The 23,231-nt window shown below is 35.4% G+C and overlaps 1 protein-coding gene across 1 annotated transcript in view; it reads right to left on the bottom strand.

The window, feature by feature from the left end:
- Nucleotides 1-6,203: 6,203 nt before the first annotated feature.
- Dscam3 (Down syndrome cell adhesion molecule 3) overlaps nt 6,204-23,231 on the bottom strand; it is an 819,144-nt gene continuing 802,116 nt past the window's right edge. Inside the window, exons 32-37 of the mRNA XM_071596808.1 lie at nt 22,338-22,550; nt 21,016-21,255; nt 18,510-18,708; nt 15,578-15,691; nt 13,982-14,224; nt 6,204-6,695 (exon numbers count right to left, since the gene is read on the bottom strand). Of these exons, the coding sequence (XP_071452909.1) occupies nt 6,644-6,695; nt 13,982-14,224; nt 15,578-15,691; nt 18,510-18,708; nt 21,016-21,255; nt 22,338-22,550 (1,061 nt within the window). The 3' untranslated portion in view covers nt 6,204-6,643. The remainder of the gene's footprint in view (nt 6,696-13,981; nt 14,225-15,577; nt 15,692-18,509; nt 18,709-21,015; nt 21,256-22,337; nt 22,551-23,231) is intronic.

Raw genomic sequence — 23,231 nt, 5'->3', positions numbered from 1 at the left:
TGACCTGATGCATTAGGTGAGGATTCAAGTGCATTTAGCAGTTGCCTTCAACTCTGAAATACATACCAAAATATTTGTTTTAGGTGCAAATATGAACAAATTTAAAGGACATGTTTAAAAATTGAAAAGTCAAGAAGCACAAGCACAAAATTAGGCTAATTTACATACTTTTTCATTTATTTATCATATTGTTTTGTAGGGCAGAGAACTCAGTCATAAAGATATACAGAAAATAGAATTAGAACAATGAACAAAAATACACACTTCAATAAAATGTCAGTCGCACTCATATAAAATTTAGAAAAATGTACTGAAATACTACATACACAGTGTTACACAAACATATGTAACACAGCTACATGCACATTTAATTCAGCTTACAATTGCAATCACTTTCATGCATACTCTTGCAATGAATCTCCTGCCAATTTGACTTCAGAAAAGAAAAAGGTATTCAGGAAGGAATTATATGAATACATAAAAAAATGGAAGCATTTATTTTTTACATTCCCATTAAAATGTTCACATTCATTTATTAAGGGCAAAAAAGTCTTCTTTAACTTATCTATGAGGCCATTTCAAAATCAGAGAGCATCTTTGAGCAGAACAACTTCATTTTCAATTGTTGCTAAGTCCTGAAAAATGTGAAAAGAAAACACAAATTCGCCACAAAAATGGATTGAATATTTCACAAGCCCAAATTTAGATGAAATATTATGGCAGTAAAAGCTTTTCCATGAAATGTTTTAAGGTTCATAATGCTGTAAAGGAAATCATTTTCGTGTACATTTTTATGTCTACATTTTTCAGTCAATTGATCACTGCCTATGAATGTAGACATAAAAAATCTAACATCATACTGGCCCAGACAGTGACAAGGCATAAACACCCCAAGGAAAGAAGTATGAAAATATCAGTTAATACTATGAAAACTCTTTCATAGTATAACAAAATTCATGGCACAGCCATTTTTATTTCAAGTCTGGAGCAGAACATTATGCAAATCATTACTGATTCACTTCTTTATTTTAAGATACATAGCTTACAGCCACCTTAACTTTTGCTATGATATTTCAACTCCTGTCTGAACAGCACCTTGTTTATTCTAGTGCTTTAAAAGCATTTACTTCTTTGGTAAAAAGGGTAGAGAGCCACTATATTGGTTCAAATGCCAGCCATTGTTTAAATTTCTATGATTTATTGAACTTTATTGCATATTGTGCCTCTTAAATATGACGTCTATGCTTTATAAAATGTTTATTTTCCTTTTATAATTTAAATACTTTCCATAAGATATTAATCTTACGTTAGTTTTTTGTTGACTTGTTTACATGTGAGGTTTACATATGATGTGTAATGGTATGCTTGTTTCTTTTGCTGAGTAGGTCTCTTCACAATGAAATCCTACTGAAAAACAATTTTTTTTCAATCTGTTCCCTATTAAATGCCTAACTGTTTTGGTACTAACTGCTAAGGCTTGGGCAATACGACGCTAGAGAAAGCATTGCTATGGAAACATATTGCTCTCTTTCTCCCATCGTAGTTAATCATTTGGGCTCTCTGTAATGGGATGACATTGCAAACGTTTCTCTTTCTGATTGGGCTTTATTCTTTTACAACCTTGAGATGGAAACTGTACCTTAGATAGTATGCAATGAATACAGTTAGCTTTTGGATTTGAGTTTCAATGCCATTTTTTCCTTGTAAGCATACGGTGAATCAAGTACAATTTCAAGAAAATATGTATATTTTTATTTTTTCTTTCATCGTGTATAAGAAACTAGACCAATGGCAAGGCATCAATACACCACAAGCATCATTGAGTCCCTCGGGATGGAATTCTTTCAGGACACGGAGTGTTACATATCCCTTTATGTAGGTGGATCAAATGCCAGACTGGAGCAACTTCCAGGTACAAAAGTGAAGAATTGTGCAGTTTGTAGCAGAATACAGGTACATGGCCAGAAGAGAAAAAGGTCCCAAACAATGTGCATATAGTGTAAAAGTGACCCTCCGCAATTTTTGCTAGTGCCGCTTGCGGAGCGCAGTACTAAGAGGATATTCAAAGGAATCCCCAACTAACTGTGAAGTAAAATAAAAGTGGACCCAGGAAACCATTGGTAAAATGGGTCCAAAAATTAATTAAAAAAAAAAAAATTAATTAATTAATTAAGTACTAAGAGGATTAAAGCCTTGAAAATCTTATTTAGATCTTGCTTCTTTTAAATACACCAATATTTTCCAGCTAAAATAACAAAATGAATATTTTTAACATGGAATAGTTGAAATATTTTTACAGTGAAATTATAAGTCATGAAATGATCCCATGACCTATAGTTTGCATTAACATCATTCAAGATATTCACTCTGGTAGACTATTTGTGCAATACACACTTTCCTGAAGATTTCTGATAACTTGAATGCAATCACCTCAGAGCTGTGATGCCTTAGCAAAGCTCTCTGGTGAATGAAGGCTGCATGCTTCCAGGTTTCATCATGTGTAGTGCTTTCTGCAGACAACAGTTTTGCCAACATAACAGCTGGCATATTCAGGTCAAAGAGAAAATGTGATTATGGCGATGGTGATTTTTTGATCAAATGAAGTGTCTTGACTACACGTCATTGTAACTGTGGCTACAGACAAGTGACATCCTACCAAAACCATAGGACACCATCCCACTCACTGCCTACAAAGGAGTCTATGAGATAAAGTGCAGCTGTGGTAAGTCCTACGTAAGGCAGAAAAGAAGATGAATGAAGTGCAGCCTCCAGGAAAACCAGAGAGCCATGAAAAATAAATAAATCTGCCTTCCAGCAATGGCAGAACATTCCTGGTTGAAGTCCGAGAATTGGATAAACTTGGATGAAGCTAACATGATCTCAAAAGAGTCACATAACAATCCTGGGCTTATTTGTGAGGGCATTGAAATTGTTTCACAACTTGAGAATTTCAACAGGAAAGACATTACCAGCTCCACAGCAACAGTGAAAATGGTTGTTTCAAAATTTAACCAATCAGAGAGCAGCAATGCCATCAAGCCACCTATTTTTCTCTCTAAATTTGACTGTTTATAGAAGAGATAAGGATGGCCCTGGAGGAGGGATCTTATTAGTGTAAAATCTAATAAATACATAGGAATGGGTAAGAAATGATTGTAAGATGATGTGTGTTTATGCCAAAAGAAGGAATGAAGGGAACACTATAAAAATAACTGCTATGTACAGAGGCATCGATGAATGGATGTACACTGTTAAGGTTCCAGCAGGTATATGAGGGGCCACCCAACAGTAATGGAAATTGGGCTGTGGTGGGGAGTGAGAGTGAGGGAAACCTTTGTTCGGCCCGATATACGTTAGGCTCATGCTTCCTGCGTCAGTATGTATCAATTTGATATCCATCTTAAATTGAGCCCCATGAAACAGTTTTGTGAATTTTGCACATTTTAAGAACAAATGAAACATTCAGGATCCTATATGTGGATCCTTCAATAAGTCCTTCGAAAATCCAAGAGCTGATGCTAATAGTATCAAAAAACGTTTGCTTTTAGTGAGGCTCATCTCTCACTAGACTATAGTTATCATTGAATCCATCACCTGATATCATTTTCATGGTGACTAACTTTTGTTCATTTAGGAAAATGGAAAAAAATTAGTCCTGTACAGTGATTAACACTTCTATTTAAAAGGTTTAATACTGAAAGAGATCAAAGCAGAGTTGGATGAAGTTAATGGCACATTTGCTCCTGCTTATGTGACGGCTTACCATTGGTTGAAAGAGTTTAAACAAGTGGCCGTACTTTGACAAATGATGAACATTGTCCAGGACGTTTGGTGAAAGTGAGTTCGTTCAAAATTATGGACAAGATCCACAGTATGGTTTTGAGTGATTGATGAATCAAAGTTTGTGAAATAGTTGAGGGCCAGCAAATCACAGGATACATGGTTTTCAATTTTTGATGAAACATTAGGGGTGAACAAAATCTCGGCATGATAATTGTCGTATTTACTCTCAGTTGAGAATAAACGTAATCATATTGTTGATTTTGAGTTTATTTTTTTGCACATTTTTCTATTTCTGTGAATAGGGATTACTAACAGACATTTTATTTGACATTTCAATGGGGTATGTGAAAGGCCATTTTTGTGTACATGTTTCATAGATTGTGTGTAGGAGAACATGACACTAAAGAAACAGTCACTGAACATGATGGACAATAGTCAATAAGCACACTCTTTTATCAATCTTTTGTGCATTTTTAACTATGAATCAAATATATGCACCTCATGCATACAAGATAGCACAATCAGCATGAAAGTAAACTGGCATAAAAATGAAAAATTCAAAAAATGAGAAATAATGACAGGTTGCGCAGACTTCGTCGTAGTCAGTAGGCTGGGATGGGAGGCGGCAATGGGTGAGTGTTAATGATTTGCAACATGAAAAAGAGGAAAGAAAGGGTAGATGCTAGGAGTTGCATTTGAGAGAATGCCGAATAGAAACCAAGTCGAGAGTCTACTGTCGATCATATGGTCATTACATCTGACCATCCACGGGTAGGCATTATAGTTATTGTATCAGTATCCCAAGGTAAGATGTAGGGGACGCAGTCGTCTAGTTCAATACTCCGGTGATTTCTTTTCTCTAGGCAGCTATACATCTGACTTCATTTAGAATATGCTGTTGGTATATGGGATCATCACAAAGTTGGATAGACTGCTGTATTGGATCGTGTGCAGTGTAGAGGAGCTAGCTTTGTAAAACATTGTTATGATAAACTTAGTAGGATTTCCTAAATATTAGAGGAACTAGGCTGGGAATCACTCAAAGTTCAAATTACAGATTGAAGCTCTTGCATAAATTGGAAGGATGTCTCCTTCGCAATGATGTTGAAAATGTAATATTACCCCTATTGTACTTCAGTAGGCAAGATCATGTGAATACCATTAGAGAGATTCAATATCGATGCTTATCTCTTATCCATTCCTTCCGACCAGCGAGACAATGAACAAGACCGAGTGGACAAACCTTTTCTCCACCCACACAAAATCTTTCTTCTTAACATGGTCTCTCTTTCTCCCAACTCAAGAGTTAAACAAGCAACCATTCCCACAATCATCTTAAATTTTGGTGGAAATTTAAATTGGAAAATATTTCGGAATTCCCAAAACCAGCCTCAATTATCATCCATATCAATTAATAATACAGTATTTTCATTCAAATCTCTGTCCTCCTGAAAGCCAAAACTTCTTCCCCAAAACTATTCATTTTAAACTTTTCTTACTCTTTCCTTAATTATCTTAAACTAAAATCCAGCCTATTTCATCTTGAGAGTGCAGTCTTGAAAAAACTCTTCTACATCACATCAGCCAATGAAGGATCAGTGGTAGTTGTTTTTAGCACAACAGACTACGTCCACCACTGACATTTCCATCCTTACTCTACCTCACCCATTTACTTCTAACTTTTACATCTTTGCCAAAATAAATAAACCTGACATTCCAGGTCTACCAATTGTTTCTTCTCATAGCTCAATGACAGAGGGAGTCTCCAACTTTGTTGACCACTACCTCTAACCACTGGTCCACTCTCTACTGTACCACATTAAAGATACTTACCATTTTCTCAACCATTAATTTACAACCATCATTCAATTCACTCAATCTCTCTATCTCTGGACAGCCATATCATTATGGCCACAATAGACATTGCATCCCTCTGCATCTCAATCCCTCACTCTAAAGGTTTTTAATCTCTCTACCACAATTTATCTGAATGCCCCACACTAAATATTCCCAGCACAGTTTCTTCTGAATCCCTCTCAACTCATCCTAACCTACATCTTCTCCTTCCACAATAAATATTACCTTCAGATAAAAGGGTGCAAAAGGCAGTAGATTCAGTCCTTCACATGCAAACGTACTCTTTTTTTGGGATCCCAATCCCAAAAAAAGCTGCTGCATGGGAGGACTTTGGGACAATAGGTTTAATTTCACAAGCAGAAAATGTTTATCTTCTTCTACCTAAGAATTGACAATAGAAGGTTACAAAATGTCGCAAAAAACGACCAAAGCACACAGCTTGTAATCTAGCAACATACCATTCATGGATAAAACATAAACATCAATAATAAGAAATGCAATATTTAATTCCTGTGAAGTAAAACATCTGAAATTTTTTAATGCTTTTATATTAGGTGAAAATGTCATCATTTTATGTTCATTGCAGTACATCACCATCTGTCCAAAACAAAACAAAGATTAAAATCCATGAATGAAATCATTAAAAAGCAAGTTCAGAACAGTCTAGTCCACTTAATATTTCAGATAAAAGAACTTACATAATGTATGTACAAGTTGAGCATCAAGGTCTATGGAATAAATTAAGTCTTCCAAAAGCATCCAATCGATGATTGCACAGAAAACCATTGTTCACCCACAGATTTTCATAATTGTTTGATGCAGTTGGCATAACATCTCACTTTGGTTCACTCACTCATTCAAAAAATAAATGCAGAAGCGTATCATCTTTTCAACATCAACATTTACAGTATTTGTCAACAATTCCTTTCCCGCACTCATTCACTGGTAAGAATCCCCACCTTCACAGTGTTCATTGAAGCCTGCCATTTCTTTTCTTTGGTAATCACACATGAATTGTATACTGTAACCTCTCCTGGTCCTTTTGCTCTTGAAACCTATAAAAAGACATAAAAATTCATACAGTCATGAATTTCAACATCCTAAAAATCTTTTGTTTTAATGATATACCTTTTTATTTGCAACTTGTCCTTATAATCATAAATTCCATCCATAGTCTACCCAAATCATCAATAACCAAAACCATGCATTCCAAGCTTATGAAATTGTATATGCGTGCGACTTCATTTTCTTCAGAATTTTAAATAAGGCACCATTTATTCATACTCAAGGATTAATATTATCAGTAGTATATAGCTGAAGACCTCAACTGGTAATTCTGATGAGAAGACATCATTTTTAAGTTCCAATAGAATAAATTTGCTGAATTTTTTCAATATTAACACTTGGGTCAGAACTGATGCCGTCTTGGAATTATGCAAGTTGATGCATCAGATATTTATCCAAGGCAACATGTTTGGCACAATGATGATTTTTGATTCTTATTCTAACTTGTGACTACAATATATGTACGAGGGTCATCCGGAAAGTAGTACCCGTTCGTGAAATAAAGACACAAAAGTAAATATTAACAAACATAAAAAATTTTATTTGAAAGAGGATACTTTAAACTACTTCTCAACATAATCTCCAAGCAAATTAAGGCATTTGTCATAACGTGTGACAAGTTTCTGTATTCCTGCTGCATAGTCCTTCGCCGCCAACTCATTGAGATACGCGAGGGACCCATCTTGCACAAATTTTTGCATAATGCAGATGGTGTTTAACAATTTCATGAACAATTGTTCGAGAAACATTGGGAAAATGCTCACAGATGTCATCAATTGTGACGCGCCGATCGTTCCTCACGAATTCGTCAACTGAGCTCACCAGTTGGTCTGTAATGACAGACGGTCTCCCCGAACGCTCATCGTCGTGTGTGTTCCCCCTCCCCATGTTGAAGTTGCGACACCACCGCCGAACAGACGACTCGTCCATTACATTGTCTCCATACACCTCCTTTAATTGGCGATGAATATCACATGGGCGAACGTTTCTTGCATTGAGGAATTTAATCACTGCCCTCACTTCACAACTGGCGGCGTTCTCAATTTTTTTAAACATTGTAAACAATCACAGAAACAACACAGGCAATGCTAGCGTCACGCAACTTGGCTCAGAGAAGGCAGACAAGCCACTGAAGCTATCTGACCTCGTCCAGCGGCTACTCGCGTCGTCAGCACTTCATGCGGCACGAACGGGTACTACTTTCCGGATGACCCTCGTATATCTTTTGAAGAAATATATTAAGTAAGGTTAAATATTACTTTCTATCTATTACACAATTGACTTTACCCATTGGGTCAAATATAAAATAAGTAATGATGACAATAAAACATTTAGATATCAACTTATATCAGTATGGCATTTGATACAAAATAAGCCAATGACTCCCACAATTTCTAGGAAACAAAACACCCCATAAGTGCAATCATAAATATTTAACATTGTATTTTCCTACTTCTACTTTTAAAGAAAGTAAGAAATTCCTTATAACTGTGATGCATGAATCAAACTGGTTCATTTGTCTAATTATGCATTTTTTCAAAATATTCACCATTGCTTACAACTAGCATGTTCTGTGTATCAGTGTGGCATAAATGGTCGCAAAAAATGGAATAAAAATACAAATAGAGGTTATTATCTAAAAAAATATGCATATTTAACTTGACAAACTTTTGCATAGATATGACAGGTTTTGAGCAAAATATACTCAATTGTTTCAATCCCCTTCTCTCCGCTCAGTGGGCTTCATAATTGTAATAGTTCTAATGCATAGGTCTAGTGACAGTGAGGTAGTGAGAACAATTTTCTATGAACAAATTCATATAACTGTGGGAGATGCCATACAGTAACTTTTAATGGAGTAATCCACCAATATGCATTCAAATACAGTAATTTCAATGTGTAAAAATCACATGCACCTGTGATACATAATAAAATATATGAGTATACCGTGCCTAGATTTAAAAAAACTGTCCTCCAAGGTAAAAAAGAAGTGTTGACACCCTAGGAAAAGGTAATTTCATTCTTTTTGTAAAGCCATAATATGATTAAATTTGAAGGAATCAGCATAATAATGTGGAAAGACAAATATAAGACTGCACAGAATGATATAGCATGGAGAATCTAATCATGAAGGGAAGATGAATGCTATGGTTGGATAGGGAGCCAGAATGGAACATTTTGGTTTAGGAAAATGAGATGCCACAGGTGAAAGACTGATAGAACTCTGTGATGAGAAAAACATGGCTGTAGCATCACCCTCTTTGAGAAATTTCAGAGAAGTTGCACTGGGAGACGGGGCACATAAACCAAGTTTACTATGCCCTTGTCAGGATGAGTTACAAGAACCAAGTCAAGCAGTGTAAAGGGCTACTCGACCGCAGATATAAAAGTTATCTTAACCTGGTGGTCATGGGCAGTTGACTGCAATTCAAGAAGACAAAGGAAGTGACACAGGAACTCAGATGGACCTCTAAGATACTGGAGGAAAAGCAAGCCATAGAAAAGTTCAATACAAACATGAACTAAAAAAGATGAGGAATGAATGAGACTATCATAGAAGGATGATGAAGAATGTCATAACCATAGTATCAGAGGAGCAACTCATGAGTAAGGTGGTGGCTACGGGTAACAGCAATGGATAACAGCTAAAATAAGAACATTCATAGAAATAAGTTGAAAATACTATAATCCGAGAAATGAAACTGAGAAAAACCTATGAACAAAGCTGTGGAACTAAGTGAAATGAGAGTGGAAGAAGGCCAAGAAAGAGTAGATTGAAACCTGCTGCAAGGAATTCAGTAGAAATGTATAGAAGGGAAAAAAAGAAAAAAAACAATCCCAGTGTCTGAGATGCTATTGAAAAGACACACATACCAGTAGAAGATGAATTTATTGGTAAGGGATATAAGGTATGCATTGAAGTACTCTCAAAACCAAAAACCCCTTGAAGGTGACTATGTCAAAGAAAAGATCTTAACAGAAGAAAACAAATGGAGCCTGGAAATACTGAGAAACAAATCCAACAGCTGTGGAGGACCTAAAAGACAACAAGACACTAAAGTTGACAAAATAAATGGAGAAATAATCAAGGCACTCGGGGTCAAAGCAAAGGATACCCTCTCTGGAATATTCAAAGAAAGCTACATCTGTGGAAAACTACGAGATAACTTTCAGAAGGTCAACGTAATAAAGAGATCAGAAGAAAAATTGCATGAGTTAAAGGTGCTTTCACAAGGAGTAGGGAGTTGATGACAGGAACATTGAATAAGGATTTTAAGAAAAGACTCATGAAAACTTTTATTTGGAGTGTGGTTTGGTATGGTATGGAAACATGTTCATTGAAGTAAGATGATAGGTGTTGATTGGAAGCTTTTGAAGTTTTGGTGTGGAAAAGAATAAAAAAGCTAAAATAGATGGAAATCGAAATAAATTAAGAGATACTAGGCATGGTGGGGGAAGATAAGGGATTGCTGGGAGAAATCCAAAAGAGGCAGGAAAGATGGATGCAAATCATTTTGATTTTCAATGGAATGTTATGGAATGGAATGGACCTTGGCAGGGGGAAGAATAGGCAATGTCAGGCAATATAGTTAAGGGGATGGAAATGATAGGAATGTTGGCTGAAATGATGGAGGTAGGAAGCATGTGGAATTTAAAAAGAGTTTATTGGGCACACTACATTAGATGTCAGGTTGTGCCTTGTTAGCTCAGGCTAAGATATATAAGCATGTTCAGCCTGTCCATCCCAGACCCACCTCAAACAATACATTCTTTAAAAAACTCTCAGACTACTCAGGTGCATGTGGTGGATGGAGAGTCAGGATGAGTAGTGTTAGAAATAGGAGGAAGACAGGAATGTTATTATCACCCATGCTTTTTAATATATACATGGAGGAAATGCTACCAGAGGTATGGAAAGAACTGGAGATGGGAATGCAAGTCAGTGAGTAGTTAATGAAATCAGGTGAGTAGTTGATACTTTTTAAGCCAGTCAGCCAAGGTGTTAAAAAGCATTACTAAGTACATTACTAATCATTGATAAGTATGGGCTGAGAACCAACATAAACAAAACTTAGGTTATCATATTTTCAAGAAGGAAATTAGATGAGGTAAATGTTAAAATAGAAGTGCAAAATTTGGAACAGCTGGAAATGTTTACTTATCTTAGAAGTGACCAAGATAACCAAAATGTTATGGGCATAAAAATAATTATTGCATTAGGCAGATAAACTTTCACAAGGAAGGAGAGGATGACTGGTATGTTAAGTCAGGATACTATGACATAATAATTGAAACTGAGGTGAAGTTTTGTTAGCATGGAAAATTGGTTACTCAAGCAGGATCATAGGCATGGATTGGTGGCTTTTGAACTGTGGATTTGGAGGAAGATGAAAAAATAGTTGAAAGGAAAATCAACAAATTACTGTATTATGGGGAGGATAGAGGGATGTTGGAAAAAATTCAAGGGTGGCATGAAAAGTTGATACACAGCATTTTGATTGTTAATGGAAGGTTCATGACTGCAATGGAAATGAGAACATTAGGCAGAAGAAGTTTAGGGAAAAAAAGAATAGGGCATGAGAGGTATAGGGGGATATAGATGGTGAGGTAGCTAATTTACTGGCTTCCCACCCTAAGGGCCCGTGTTCGAATCCCGGCGATGACAGATATTCTTCAGTGGTATCCTGATTGTTACTTGAGGTGCTTTCTGGAGGGCACTTTTAGTGAGTATGCCATCCGTTGGATGGGATGTTAAGCTGCGGACCCCTTCGAGCTTTTTGCTAAGAGTAGGCTAATGCCGACACTGGGTTTCTCTCCATCCTTCATTCTTTTTTGTCCATCCCTAATGGCGCAAATGACCTCAGCTGTCGGTCGCCTCCCATTATAACTACTATGACTATATAACTATGACTACTATAACTAGTATGCTGGGGTGCATGAAAGGAGGAAGAAAGTATGTGCAGTTGAAAAAGTGTTTATAGTAGCACTGGGTGCCAGGTTTAGTCTTCTTAGGTAAGATTTTAAAATCTAGAGGTAGTTAGTCTATCCAAAGTCAATCTTAAATCTACTACCTTAAATAAAAAAATTTTGTTGACCGATGACTTATTTATCAGGAGGCCATTTTAAATAAGCCTTCCATGTATCTTTTAGCAAAGTATTTGACTTTTTCTCTATCTTTTCCCAAATCAAATAGATTATTCCGTTCATGCTTCCAAATATTTCACAAAGCTGATATTTCCATGAATTAATTATTTCCAGTTCACATGACTATAATAATTATCTGTTTGGTGAATGGTTACAACCACATTGGTTATCATTAAGAGTATATAAAAGGAACAAAGTCATGATTAAAACTCCAGTTTATTCAAATCAGAGTCAAGATATTCGAATATAAAATAGAAGGGTTTAGATTGGTATATACTTATACAGAAAATCAACCATTATGGTTTATATAAAAACAAAAAACACAATTATAAACTTAAAGGTTGGTTTGGTAGGTGATGTCAGAGCTCACCCAATACTAACCCAGTTCCCTTCCCTGTGCTGGTTATGGTTTCCCGGGAAGATCTGGTACCCAAAAATTTAAACAACTTGGATGGAGCTGAGGGTGCCCAGATAGGCTTGCCCAGGAATCGAACCTGGGTCCTCCAGTTATATAAATGCATGTATTAAAATATATAAATATAATTTGGGTATAAATTTTTTCCCACCGAATATGTTAAAGAAATGAATATAACGTAAGTGTGGTGATGGCAAATAAAACTTAGACTCATAAAACAGCACACAATTTTGTTCTTCAGATATTTCAGTGGCATGACCATCCTTTTCCATGGAAGGAAGAAAACTGAGGACACAGGTTATTAGCGGGAGGGGAGGGCAGGGTAGTTTGTGGGGGTGATTGGCAGGAAGAAGGGTGTACCCCCTAATGGGTAAAGTTCAGACTGAAGTCTGAGCAAACTCCCAAGAGCAAAATGCATGCTGTCTCAAGAGTTTTTAACTTTATTGGCATATCCAAAGGCAGCAGGGAGGCAATAATAGGCACATCAATATAACTTTTTAGTGAAATATTGTGAAGGGAGGCATGGTTAGAATTTGATAGAAGGCCAATGTGGCAGAAGGTTTTGGACCAGGTTTGGGTCATTAGATAAGGGTTTTTAAGATGAGGTTTTGGATTGTTATTTCTTTGTTTTGTTGTGCCTGTGGATTGTTTATAAATCATTAACTATTCAAAACTAATTCACTTTCTCTCCTTCTATTTATATTGGGCAGAACTCTGACAAAGCTACAGGAATTTATAAAAATTCTTCTGATAGGCATATGTGTTTTCCATACTCATGACTAGTTTACTTAATTTTAAATTTACAAAATGCATTCAGTTAAATGTCAATAACATTGGGGTTGAGTCTGTGTCATGTACATTTACTATTTGGATTTCTTATGAAAATTTCTATGTTGTTTCAATTGTCTTCTTTTATCTCAAGCATCACTGCTATGTGAATTCTTGCAAAAGTACTAATAATGAATAGCTATAACTGTTACAGGTCTCTTTTTGTGAATAAGGAGCCTCCAGAATACCATCTTCCATATCTCTTTAAATGCAAACACTCGATTCTTTTGCAGCCCAGGAGATGCACTCTGGTGTGCTTCCCCACAAAAACAGCTCTGGCCATGATAAATGCGAACTACTACAAAAGTAAATTATGAACAGGCCTCACAAGAAAGATGACACCTCAAACTAATAAATATGTAGTAATAAGTTTCCCTTTTTAGCAACTCTAGAACTGAAAAGCAGTAAGATGAGATGCACCATGCTGTATTTATGCATTCACTCACAAACTTGTTAATTAATGTTTTCAACCAACTATTTAGGGAAACAGTATCTATGGAACAAGTGCATAGGACACTGCTGCCATTGGGAAAGAATTGTATTTGTTTTAAAACTGATTGGGTAAGAGAGAAAGGGGAGCTTCAGCTAAGAGTTACTGCATGTAATATTGAATGTTTTCTAAATATTCCATCACACAACTTATTAATAAAAAGCATGATTCTCATTCTTTTGTGGGCCTTATATCTACTACAAGAGTGATTATTAACTCCAGTGTACATGTTCTCATCTTTCATGCATGTAAATTCTTCCCCCATTACTTTTCACAGGCTCTGAATTATGAACTAGAATAATTTATGCATGTAAGTTCAAAAATTCCCTCCCATATTCTTAGGGCATTGTAGATGAATTTGATGAATGATGTTTAAGGCATGCTCTGTTGTATCTCACCTAGCCAATAGTAAAGAAAGCTGGGCTTCAAGTTCACCGTCATTGACAATTGAAGCAGTTAACTTCCCCAAGTTCCCGTCATCAATGTCATCAAGAGAGTTTCCATTTGATAAAGATCCCAAACTTTCATTTCTCTCCCCGTCAACTCCATTATTGTCTTCATCAACTGCAAGACGATCGCACTCTGCTTCACTTGGCTCCCTGCTTACTCCCATCATCCCCTGCTTTTGCCAATGGTGACCACTGCGTAAGTCAACGGATTTTTCTTAATGATAAACATCTCTAGTACTGACTTTTTACAAAATGTTTTGCTATAAGCCAATGTGAACTGAACAGAGGCATGCCATTCAAAATGTTTTGCATAACTGCAAATTACAACTCAAAATCCTGAGCCGAATTTCGTTTAACTCTTATTGCTGCAATTTCAGATGAGCCCATGATTTGCAGTAGACCTCCCATTTCCACAGGTGCATCCTCAATGACATAAGCTTCAGCTAATATGTAAATGAACATTTTGTCTCATCTAATAAAATATTGATAACGGCAACTATGAATGAAAAAAATGATGCAGGTGAAAGATAGCATTGACCAAATGCATGTATCTCAAGGAAAGGAAGATGCAAAATAATTATTATGTACTCTTTCAATTAAGAATTGAAATTATAATGTCAGATTAAAAAATAAAATATTCCTGTTAAACTTCAAACTAAGAAATGTTATGAAATCTTAAAATAAACATTACTGTTGCATCAAAATTTAGTAAAAAAATAAATTTACATGATGATCTTAATATATAGAAACACAAAGTTAAAATTACTTATGATTTTAATAATTACATTTCTCAAGAATGTGCCTGTGGTATGTATTACACAGCAAGAGTTAAAAGAATTCGTTGAATAAAATGCTGCAATTTCACTTTGCTGCAGGTAAAAGCAATTTGCCATGCAACTAACTCAAAATTAATAACAATTGTTCACTAAATTCATTTGAGTCATTAGAAAACTGAGATATTTATGGAGCCATATTGTCATGAAAATGATGGAGCATAGTTGAATAATAAAGCCTATTTCTTTGTTTCAGGAATAATTTACAGAAAATCAACAATGATTTTTAAAACATCAAATATTAAATTAAGACTAATTCCTATATTTTAAGCCAGTATTGAGAGACTAAATAAAAGCACTACCTATATAAAATAAACAATATGGGATTAATAATTTTCTGGGGTTGTACCTACTCTTCATACCTTTTCATATAGCTGCATATCAAATGTATCTGCTAGCCACACTTAATAGCTAGAACCAAAATTAGTTGTGGATAGACGATAAACAATTTGTAGAATGTTAAATAAACTTAAAGCATAATATTAGATAATACCATAAAGAAATGTGTATATAGCTTGCTCAGACAGAGAATTCTCCAAAGAAATGAAACTACATTATGAAAGGCCTATGACACTTTATTTAACCATGCAAGGTTGAGAGCTTTTGAATGAATTTTAACAAACTCATCTGATTAGGTGTATAATTATACATAGAATGGATGGAAATTGGAGCTGCACCTACACATTTAATCACTTACAGCATTAATACTCACTTAGGTTTTTCATATGACCCTTGATTATACATATGAGAGTGATTCATCAGGGCCCATCCTCCCACGCCACCATCTCCCAGAGACCCTGCTGGGAGAGTTGGATGCAGCATGACACTGGGAAAAAAAAGGGATTTGTCACATAGATACCATGAGAAAAAACAAAAAGTTATGTAAAAATATAAAAAGATGGTGATGTATGATAATCAAAGCCCCAAAAATTAGCAACTAGAATTTAGTATTGCAGCAGCATTGAAAACAGTTCATGCATGAAAAGAGTAAAGCAAAACCTTATTAAAATTAAGTAGAAGGGACCCCAACATTTAGACTTCACCATTCCGAGGGTTTACTAGGCAATCTACAGTTTTACTTAGTAATCTTTCACTAATTCTTCATTGTCTGTCAAGTTTTCTTCTTTCTATGCTGATATTTAGAGTAAGTTTCATGTAAAAAGTATTTTTTATGTGACTTTTGAGAAGAGAGCAAGTTACTCTGGGAAATTTGAAGAGAGCAGAAAAAGTGAATGAAGTAAATATTGGGTGGTAGTGAGATTTTGGGTGAGGTAGAGGCAGAAAATGAATATAAAAGATTGAAGGTTAGCAGATGGTACAGTATAGACTGCTGACTGGAGGGGCCCGGGTTCGATTCCCGGGCAAGGCACCCTTGCAGCTCCACCCAAGCTTCTGTGATTTTTTGGGTACCAGGTCTTCGTGGGAAACCATAACCGGCACAGAGAAAGGAGCTAACCCCCTACCCTGATGTGTGAATTTCACATGCCGTTGGGCTTAGTACTGGGTGACCTCTACCATCACCTACCAAACCGACCTTCGGGTTGAATACTGTGTTTATGGTTATATATGCATATATGTATGCATGGTGGGTCGCGGTAGTCCAGTGGATAGAGCATTGGACTGCTGACCAGAGGGTCCCGGGTTCGATTCCCGGGCAAGGCACTCTGGGCACCTGCAGCTCCACCCTAGCTGAAGTGATTTTTTGGGTACCAGGTCTTCCTGGGAAACCATAACCGGCAGAGGGAAAGGAACTGGCCCCCCTACCCTGATGTGTGAATTTTCACACGCCGTAAAGGGCTTAATACTGGGTGCACTCTACCATCACCTACTGAACCAACCTTTGGGTTGATTACTGTGTTTATGGTTTTTTTTTATGTATGTATGCTCCTAGATATGTTACCGTATTTCCCTGCTTATTGATGATTTTCAGCTTTATAATTTTGTTTTGCTGCTTAATATATATGTATTGTCTAATATAGTCCCTGGGCAAATAAGCAATTGTTATTAATGCTATCCAGTGCATCTGCTGCATCTATATTGATGAAAATTGGCATTTTGGCATATTTCATCATTGTATGAGGGCCGACCAGAAAGTAATTTACATTTCAGCTAAGCATGACGGTGGTTAGGGCCAGAGCCACCATTTTGGTGTCTAAACGACCCTACACTCAGTATGCATCTTACTGTGGTAGTGTTCAGACTGTGGATCTTATTCTTTTCTCACTACAAACTGTTAAAATGTGTGCTGCAATAGAAATGCATGCACTGCAATGGGATGGATACTGAGTGTATAGACTTTCAGACACCTAGATAGTAGACTCTAGCACTACGTATTGCCATTCTAGGGCAAAATGTAAGTAACCTTCTTGGCATCCCTCATAGGTGATACGGAGAGAGGAATAATATACAAGAGGCCAAGGAACAGGCCTGAATGAATGGAGAAAACAATGATGAACAGAACCTACCATCAAGTGGAACACCATGTAATGGTGGGATAAAGGCAAAATTTGAAATTCCAAATCCTTGTATCAGATCTATTTCTGTTGTCATCACCATATTTCATGCTATTTTAGTTCAACTCTAGCCAACAGAGTTCCCTTAAAACCCTAATAGAACAACATATAAGGGTTTTTAAAAAAATTTCACAGTATATATTATGCTGTCTGGAACATGCAGGACACATTCCCACTTCTGTTCTTACAGTATAACATCAGGCTTGTTATTGAAAATTATTAGATAAAAGAGAAAAAGTAGACATGGCACGGGCACTGACATCACCATCGAATTTCCGCTCTCATACAGATAGTGTTTGTTTTATTGACTTCAGTACCTTATTAATCTTGCCTATTTCAGTATAAAAGCTTTCTCTACTCTAAAATTTTAATTCTGGGCAGGATGCAGAGCATAGGCTCCTCTGATTTGGTGGAAGTCCTGGTATATTGAGATCAATTAATGAATTGAATCATATAGGAGAGAGAAAATGCAGTACTTGATGGGCACATGCTTTGGGAAGAGAGAATTAATGACTAAAACAATAAAAATTTCTAAACCAGAATTATTTTTTATTCAGTGACAAGCCCTCGATTGAGTAATTGAATGAGCTGGTCATGTAAGGGTATGAATTATACATATAAATTGTAGACACAAAATTTAGACAAGCATTAAATGGTATAAAAGCTAATGGATCACAAATTCAGTGCTTTCAAACCGATTAGTAAAATCCTTTCTGGACCACCTAACCATTATACCCTTAATAAAGCAGATTTTAAAAAAAGAGGCAAAGGTGATTTGGATATAAAAATTATATGGAGATCCTGTTCCAATATATCCATGATACTCTGATTTCAATGATTAAAATCAAGAAAAATATTAAATTTACTTAAGTTAGAGAAAAAATATTTTCTAAATTAACTTTTTTACAACAAAGAAGTTCTTATTACACTAAAACTCTGTCACTGGCATGTTGGTGTGCTACTTAATTTGGAATGTCATGCTATGGATTCATGTGATCAAATTGTAATCCAGCCAAATTTAAAGCAAATTAATGGAATGTTAAATGAAGAAAAGTGAGAAGAGTACAAAAAGTGCTAAAAATGATCGTCCTGCTCACACTTCTGTAGCAATGCCAGACAAACCTTGGCTACCTTGCGTCTTGCAGACCCTCTTCATCCTCATCATCCTCTCCATCATCATCCTCCTCTTCAGCCTCGCCCAGTGACCTTGACCTCATCCTCATCTCCTCTTTGCTCCGGTCCAGACCTCTCCTCCAACCTCTCCTCCTGCTGCAATCTTGAGGAGAGGCTTCATTAGACTCTGTACTGGAATCAGGTCGGTAATAGGAATCTGCGAAGAAAAGATTTTAGAGTATACCAGAATTTTGAGAGAGTGGGAGCATTTACAGAAAATGAGTGGACTGACAGTGCAGTACTATTTTTAACAATTGGGAATTTGTGGCACTGGGGAACTGGGGCATCCTTATGAGAAAATATTGCACTGCTGAAGGAATAGCATCCTATTTAATATAAGAGTTTCAGCGGTAGCATTTGTTACTTGTATAAATCTACCTACACACTTTTTAGGGAAATGGAACTACAATTTATAATTATTCATAGTTTTGAATTGATGGAAAACCCTCTGATATCTAAAATTTTAGATATAAGAACACCAATGAGTTGTCAAAAATAAACATACCACCTGTTTTTGATAGTGGAATACACATGGATTGGATCACCTCATGATATAGACTTGGAAGACAAAATTAATTTGGCAAAGAAATCTGATAATTCCCAAGACTTATCATATGACCCTTTGGAGTATTAACAGTGCCTAAAACTTGTAACATGGAAGATGAATAAATGATTTACAGCTCCTAAGCTTGGCTTTTCCAGGCAAAAATAAAGAGCATCCTGGATTAAGAAGGTGACCTCATGAAGATGCTCAAACATACATATTTAGCACTTCTAATCAAAGAAACTAGCAAGAGTTCCTCAAAAACAGTCTTCGCACCAGATGAACCAAATCAGAAGGACTTTGACAAGGCTATAATCTTAACTGGATCATATATATGATTGACAACAAGTTAAAGTTGGAGCCTATCAGAAAAGTCTATGATAGGGCCCCTTATAGGCAACAGGGATGATAACTACAAATTAATATACCAGCATGACAGCAATAAAAATATTATTTACACCACAGCAGGCTTAAGTCAAGGAGTAGTTGTTGATAAAAGGGGGAAGACAAAATAGAAGGGAAGAAGATCAGCATTCATCACCGCTAAGGTGTAGGCATTGAGGTAGAAAATTTGGGTCATTTGATATTAAAAGAGGGGAGAGCTATATTCATCTCTCAATTACACACAATTACATTATACAGTAAAACATTAGAGTATGGAAAGTCTTTGATTTTAAAAAATATGCTTTGATTCTGCAGTTTACAACTACAGTATAACCTGTTTCTCCCTCCATTCAGACCATATCTTTCATAATGGACTATTTAACATCATGACTATCTCTTTCTTATATAACTTGTAATGACTGTTTTTTTCTGTTCCACAAAAATGTAAAAGTGTAATTAAAATGAAAGGTCTCCCTCTGAAAAAGCCATTTTGGCAAATTATGACTAGTAAACCTACAAAATTGCACAGTGAGATATCATAGATCCTATCACATTTTCAACATTATCAAATAAGAGACTCAGGATTAAAGATGACATTAAATTAACTAGAAAGCTGTGTAAGGGTCTTCAAAGATAACAAAAATGTAAAGAAAAGATTCAAAATTATATGTAATTTTATATATAATAACCTTCCTCATAATGTGCCAATCACAAAGAAATGACAGCAAATTTCTATGATCTTAAAATACCACAATGAATTACATAAATGAATAATGTCTGCACAGGCCTAAAATTGCTATAATTTGTCATTTATGAAATTCTAAAGCAACTCTAAATTGAGTTCTCATGAAAATATTGCATGCTGGAACAATGTTACCCTGATGCAGTTGATTCTTGAATGAGAATTTTTGATATCTTCAATGCTGTGAATTAGGATGGAAAAATTTGATCTTTACAAGCCCTTAATTGCCATGACCATGAAAATTTGATATGCTAATACAGATGAAATGAATAAAATGAGGCTTAAGGTCATTAGAAAGTCATAGAATCCAGGAAAATCTGGGATGTTTTAAGAATATTAGGAGCCTTCTCTGCAATTTTTTATCTTACAAGAGAGCATGGATGTCATAACCTAAGCTACACTTATAAAAATTCATATGAGAAAATAAAAGTAAGTCTCTAAGACTTCCATAGATAAAACTCTTGTCTTGTATCCACAGCAAAAACATACTTGTAAATTGAATGAGTTTATGTAACCCACCACAAAAATGCTATGCACAATGATTTTTCTTGGTCTTTGTAACTTTGGATTTTGAGTTTGAATGGCACTATTTTATAAATGCACACATTGACCATTTTATTTCGAGAAAGAATATAAAATGCATAATCAGTTTATTACATTCACTTAGTGACATATAATTTTGATGAACCTAACACTGTGGCAAATTATGGTATAGCTGTACTTATAATGCTGTAATTATAAGTACCATGTATAGTAGATTGAGTTGCTTGCAGACACAGTAGATAGACACTAACCTGAGCCTCCGCGCTTCACTGGCACCCTGTAACCCCCTCCTTGAGGAAGCTGCTTCACGTTTAAATGATGTGGTGGAATATTCTGCCTGTGCTCCATCCCTACTCCATCATCCCGATCATCTTCTGACATGGACTCTTTTCTACTATGCTGCTTGAAGAGTGGCTGACCCCCGTTGCCCCCACATACTGCCTCAGCTTTACCAAATGGATCTCTAGTTTCAGTAAATCTCTGCTTGTTTCCTTAAATTTAGAAGGGCAAGCTAAATGTTATTTATGACAGCTAGATATCATCAATTTGAAGTCATGAGCACATAATTCTCCACAGTAAAAATATTTTCTTAATGCAGGGAAATGCTTGGCTGCTTGCAGTTATTTAAATAAGAATTCTTTTTAAAGTAATTTCATTACTTATCAGTAAATTTTAATCACCTAAAAACGACTTGAATTAATTAATAGATATAATTGAATATATCCATATGGTATACTTAGTTATTTGAAAAATAATTTATGCTATGCAAAATTAATAAAAATTAGCATAAAATTTTTATCACATATTTTATGTCAAAAGAATAAATAAAACTTTGATAACATAATGATGTTAATATTTTTCAGATATACAAAATGTCTCTCTCACAGGATATTTTTTGATAAAAACATTTAAACTTATAAAATAATTTACTGAATTAGTCCAAATATAATCTCTCCTTGAATAGTTTCCCTTAATATTTCTGAACCATCATTTTCCTAAAAGTCTACATTTTAAAATACAAAAATAGTTTTCTGTCACATTTCTCCAGCACCCAAAAGGTGGGGGAGGGGGTGGGTCTATAATCATAGAATAGGGTGGATTCCAGCAAAGTATGGAATTTACTATTTACTGTATTTTAGTTACCATTAATTTGAACGTTCTTTATCCCTGCTGTCGCCTGCCTTGATTTATTATATGTCATGTTTTAATAACTTCATGTAGGTACCATTGCTGGTGATTGAAGCTCTCTCTTCATTTGGATACTGGAAGTAGCATCTTATGCATAATATTATTATTTGGTATAACTAAATTTATTTAAAAGAAGAAAAACAAAAAAGGCAGTTTATAGGGTTGGGTGAAAATTTAGATCGAGATGAAATATGGATGAAAATATTTTTATTTTTGCATGGAGTGATGTGAGACTCTCAATTAAAAGACTTGAAATTTCTGCTGGGGTAAAACAGGCATAGAATCAAGGAAAATTTATGTTCAAACAATTGCAGTTTAATTTTGTTTTGAGTTGGACCACTTGAATGCATCAGCAGGAATGATCAATAGTATATGGACAAATTACCATAGTTAGCGTTGTTGTAACGTTTCTTTCCCTTTGGCATTTGACCCATTCCGCATTCAGAATGGCCAAATGTTCTGAACTGCATTGTATAATCCATTGTCCCTCCTCGATTCGTGCTTGCATTGACCCCAACACCACTTCCGCATCCTGGAGTAGCACCACTGTTTGATACAGGAACGCTGAATGTGGCATAAGGGCTGATTTCATAAAGTTCTGATGATGAAAACACATGAGAATGAATAAAGATGATGAAATAATAAAAAGGAAATACAGTCGAACTTCTATAAGTTGAACATCTTAAATTTGAATCATAAGCTTTTACAATTTACAAGCATTTTGACTAATATCCCTTTCCATTCAGTTTCCCTCCAGCTACTTCAATATCTCTAGCATAATTATTCTTGACTTTGTATAAGTTATTGTTACATATGCATTCATAAGTATATAATTAATTTCAATTTTTTTACCTATCTCTCGATACAATTTTAAAGTATCATCTGAGCATTCTCTTTGAATTTTCATACACATTTAATTAATTAAAATTTCACCTATTGACATGGAGACAACATACAGTGGCATGATCTGAATACTAATGGATGTAATTTGAAGCATTATTTACTCCAAATTAGTAGTTCCATCTAATACAGGGTTCTACTTCAACTAACTAGCTTTGCTTCATTTCTTCAAAAAAATTAATGTTATTAAATATTGCCCACATTTGACTCTTTTATATACATCATTCATTATAATTGGATGGACAATAAGAAAGAAATTCAATATGTCATACCTAAGACTAATTGTCTACTCCCCATTCCATAAACCTTTATGTATGTATTTTTCTAACATGTGATTTGCCACCATTTTCTTCCCGTGCATTATAATTATGTCAAATTT

The sequence above is a fragment of the Hetaerina americana genome, unplaced genomic scaffold (assembly GCF_022747635.1).
Source record: "Hetaerina americana unplaced genomic scaffold, ioHetAmer1.1.p SCAF_8, whole genome shotgun sequence".
Classification (NCBI taxonomy): Eukaryota; Metazoa; Arthropoda; class Insecta; order Odonata; family Calopterygidae; genus Hetaerina; species Hetaerina americana.
Note: the sequence above shows the minus strand (reverse complement) of the source record. Positions and strands in the feature narration are given on the sequence as shown.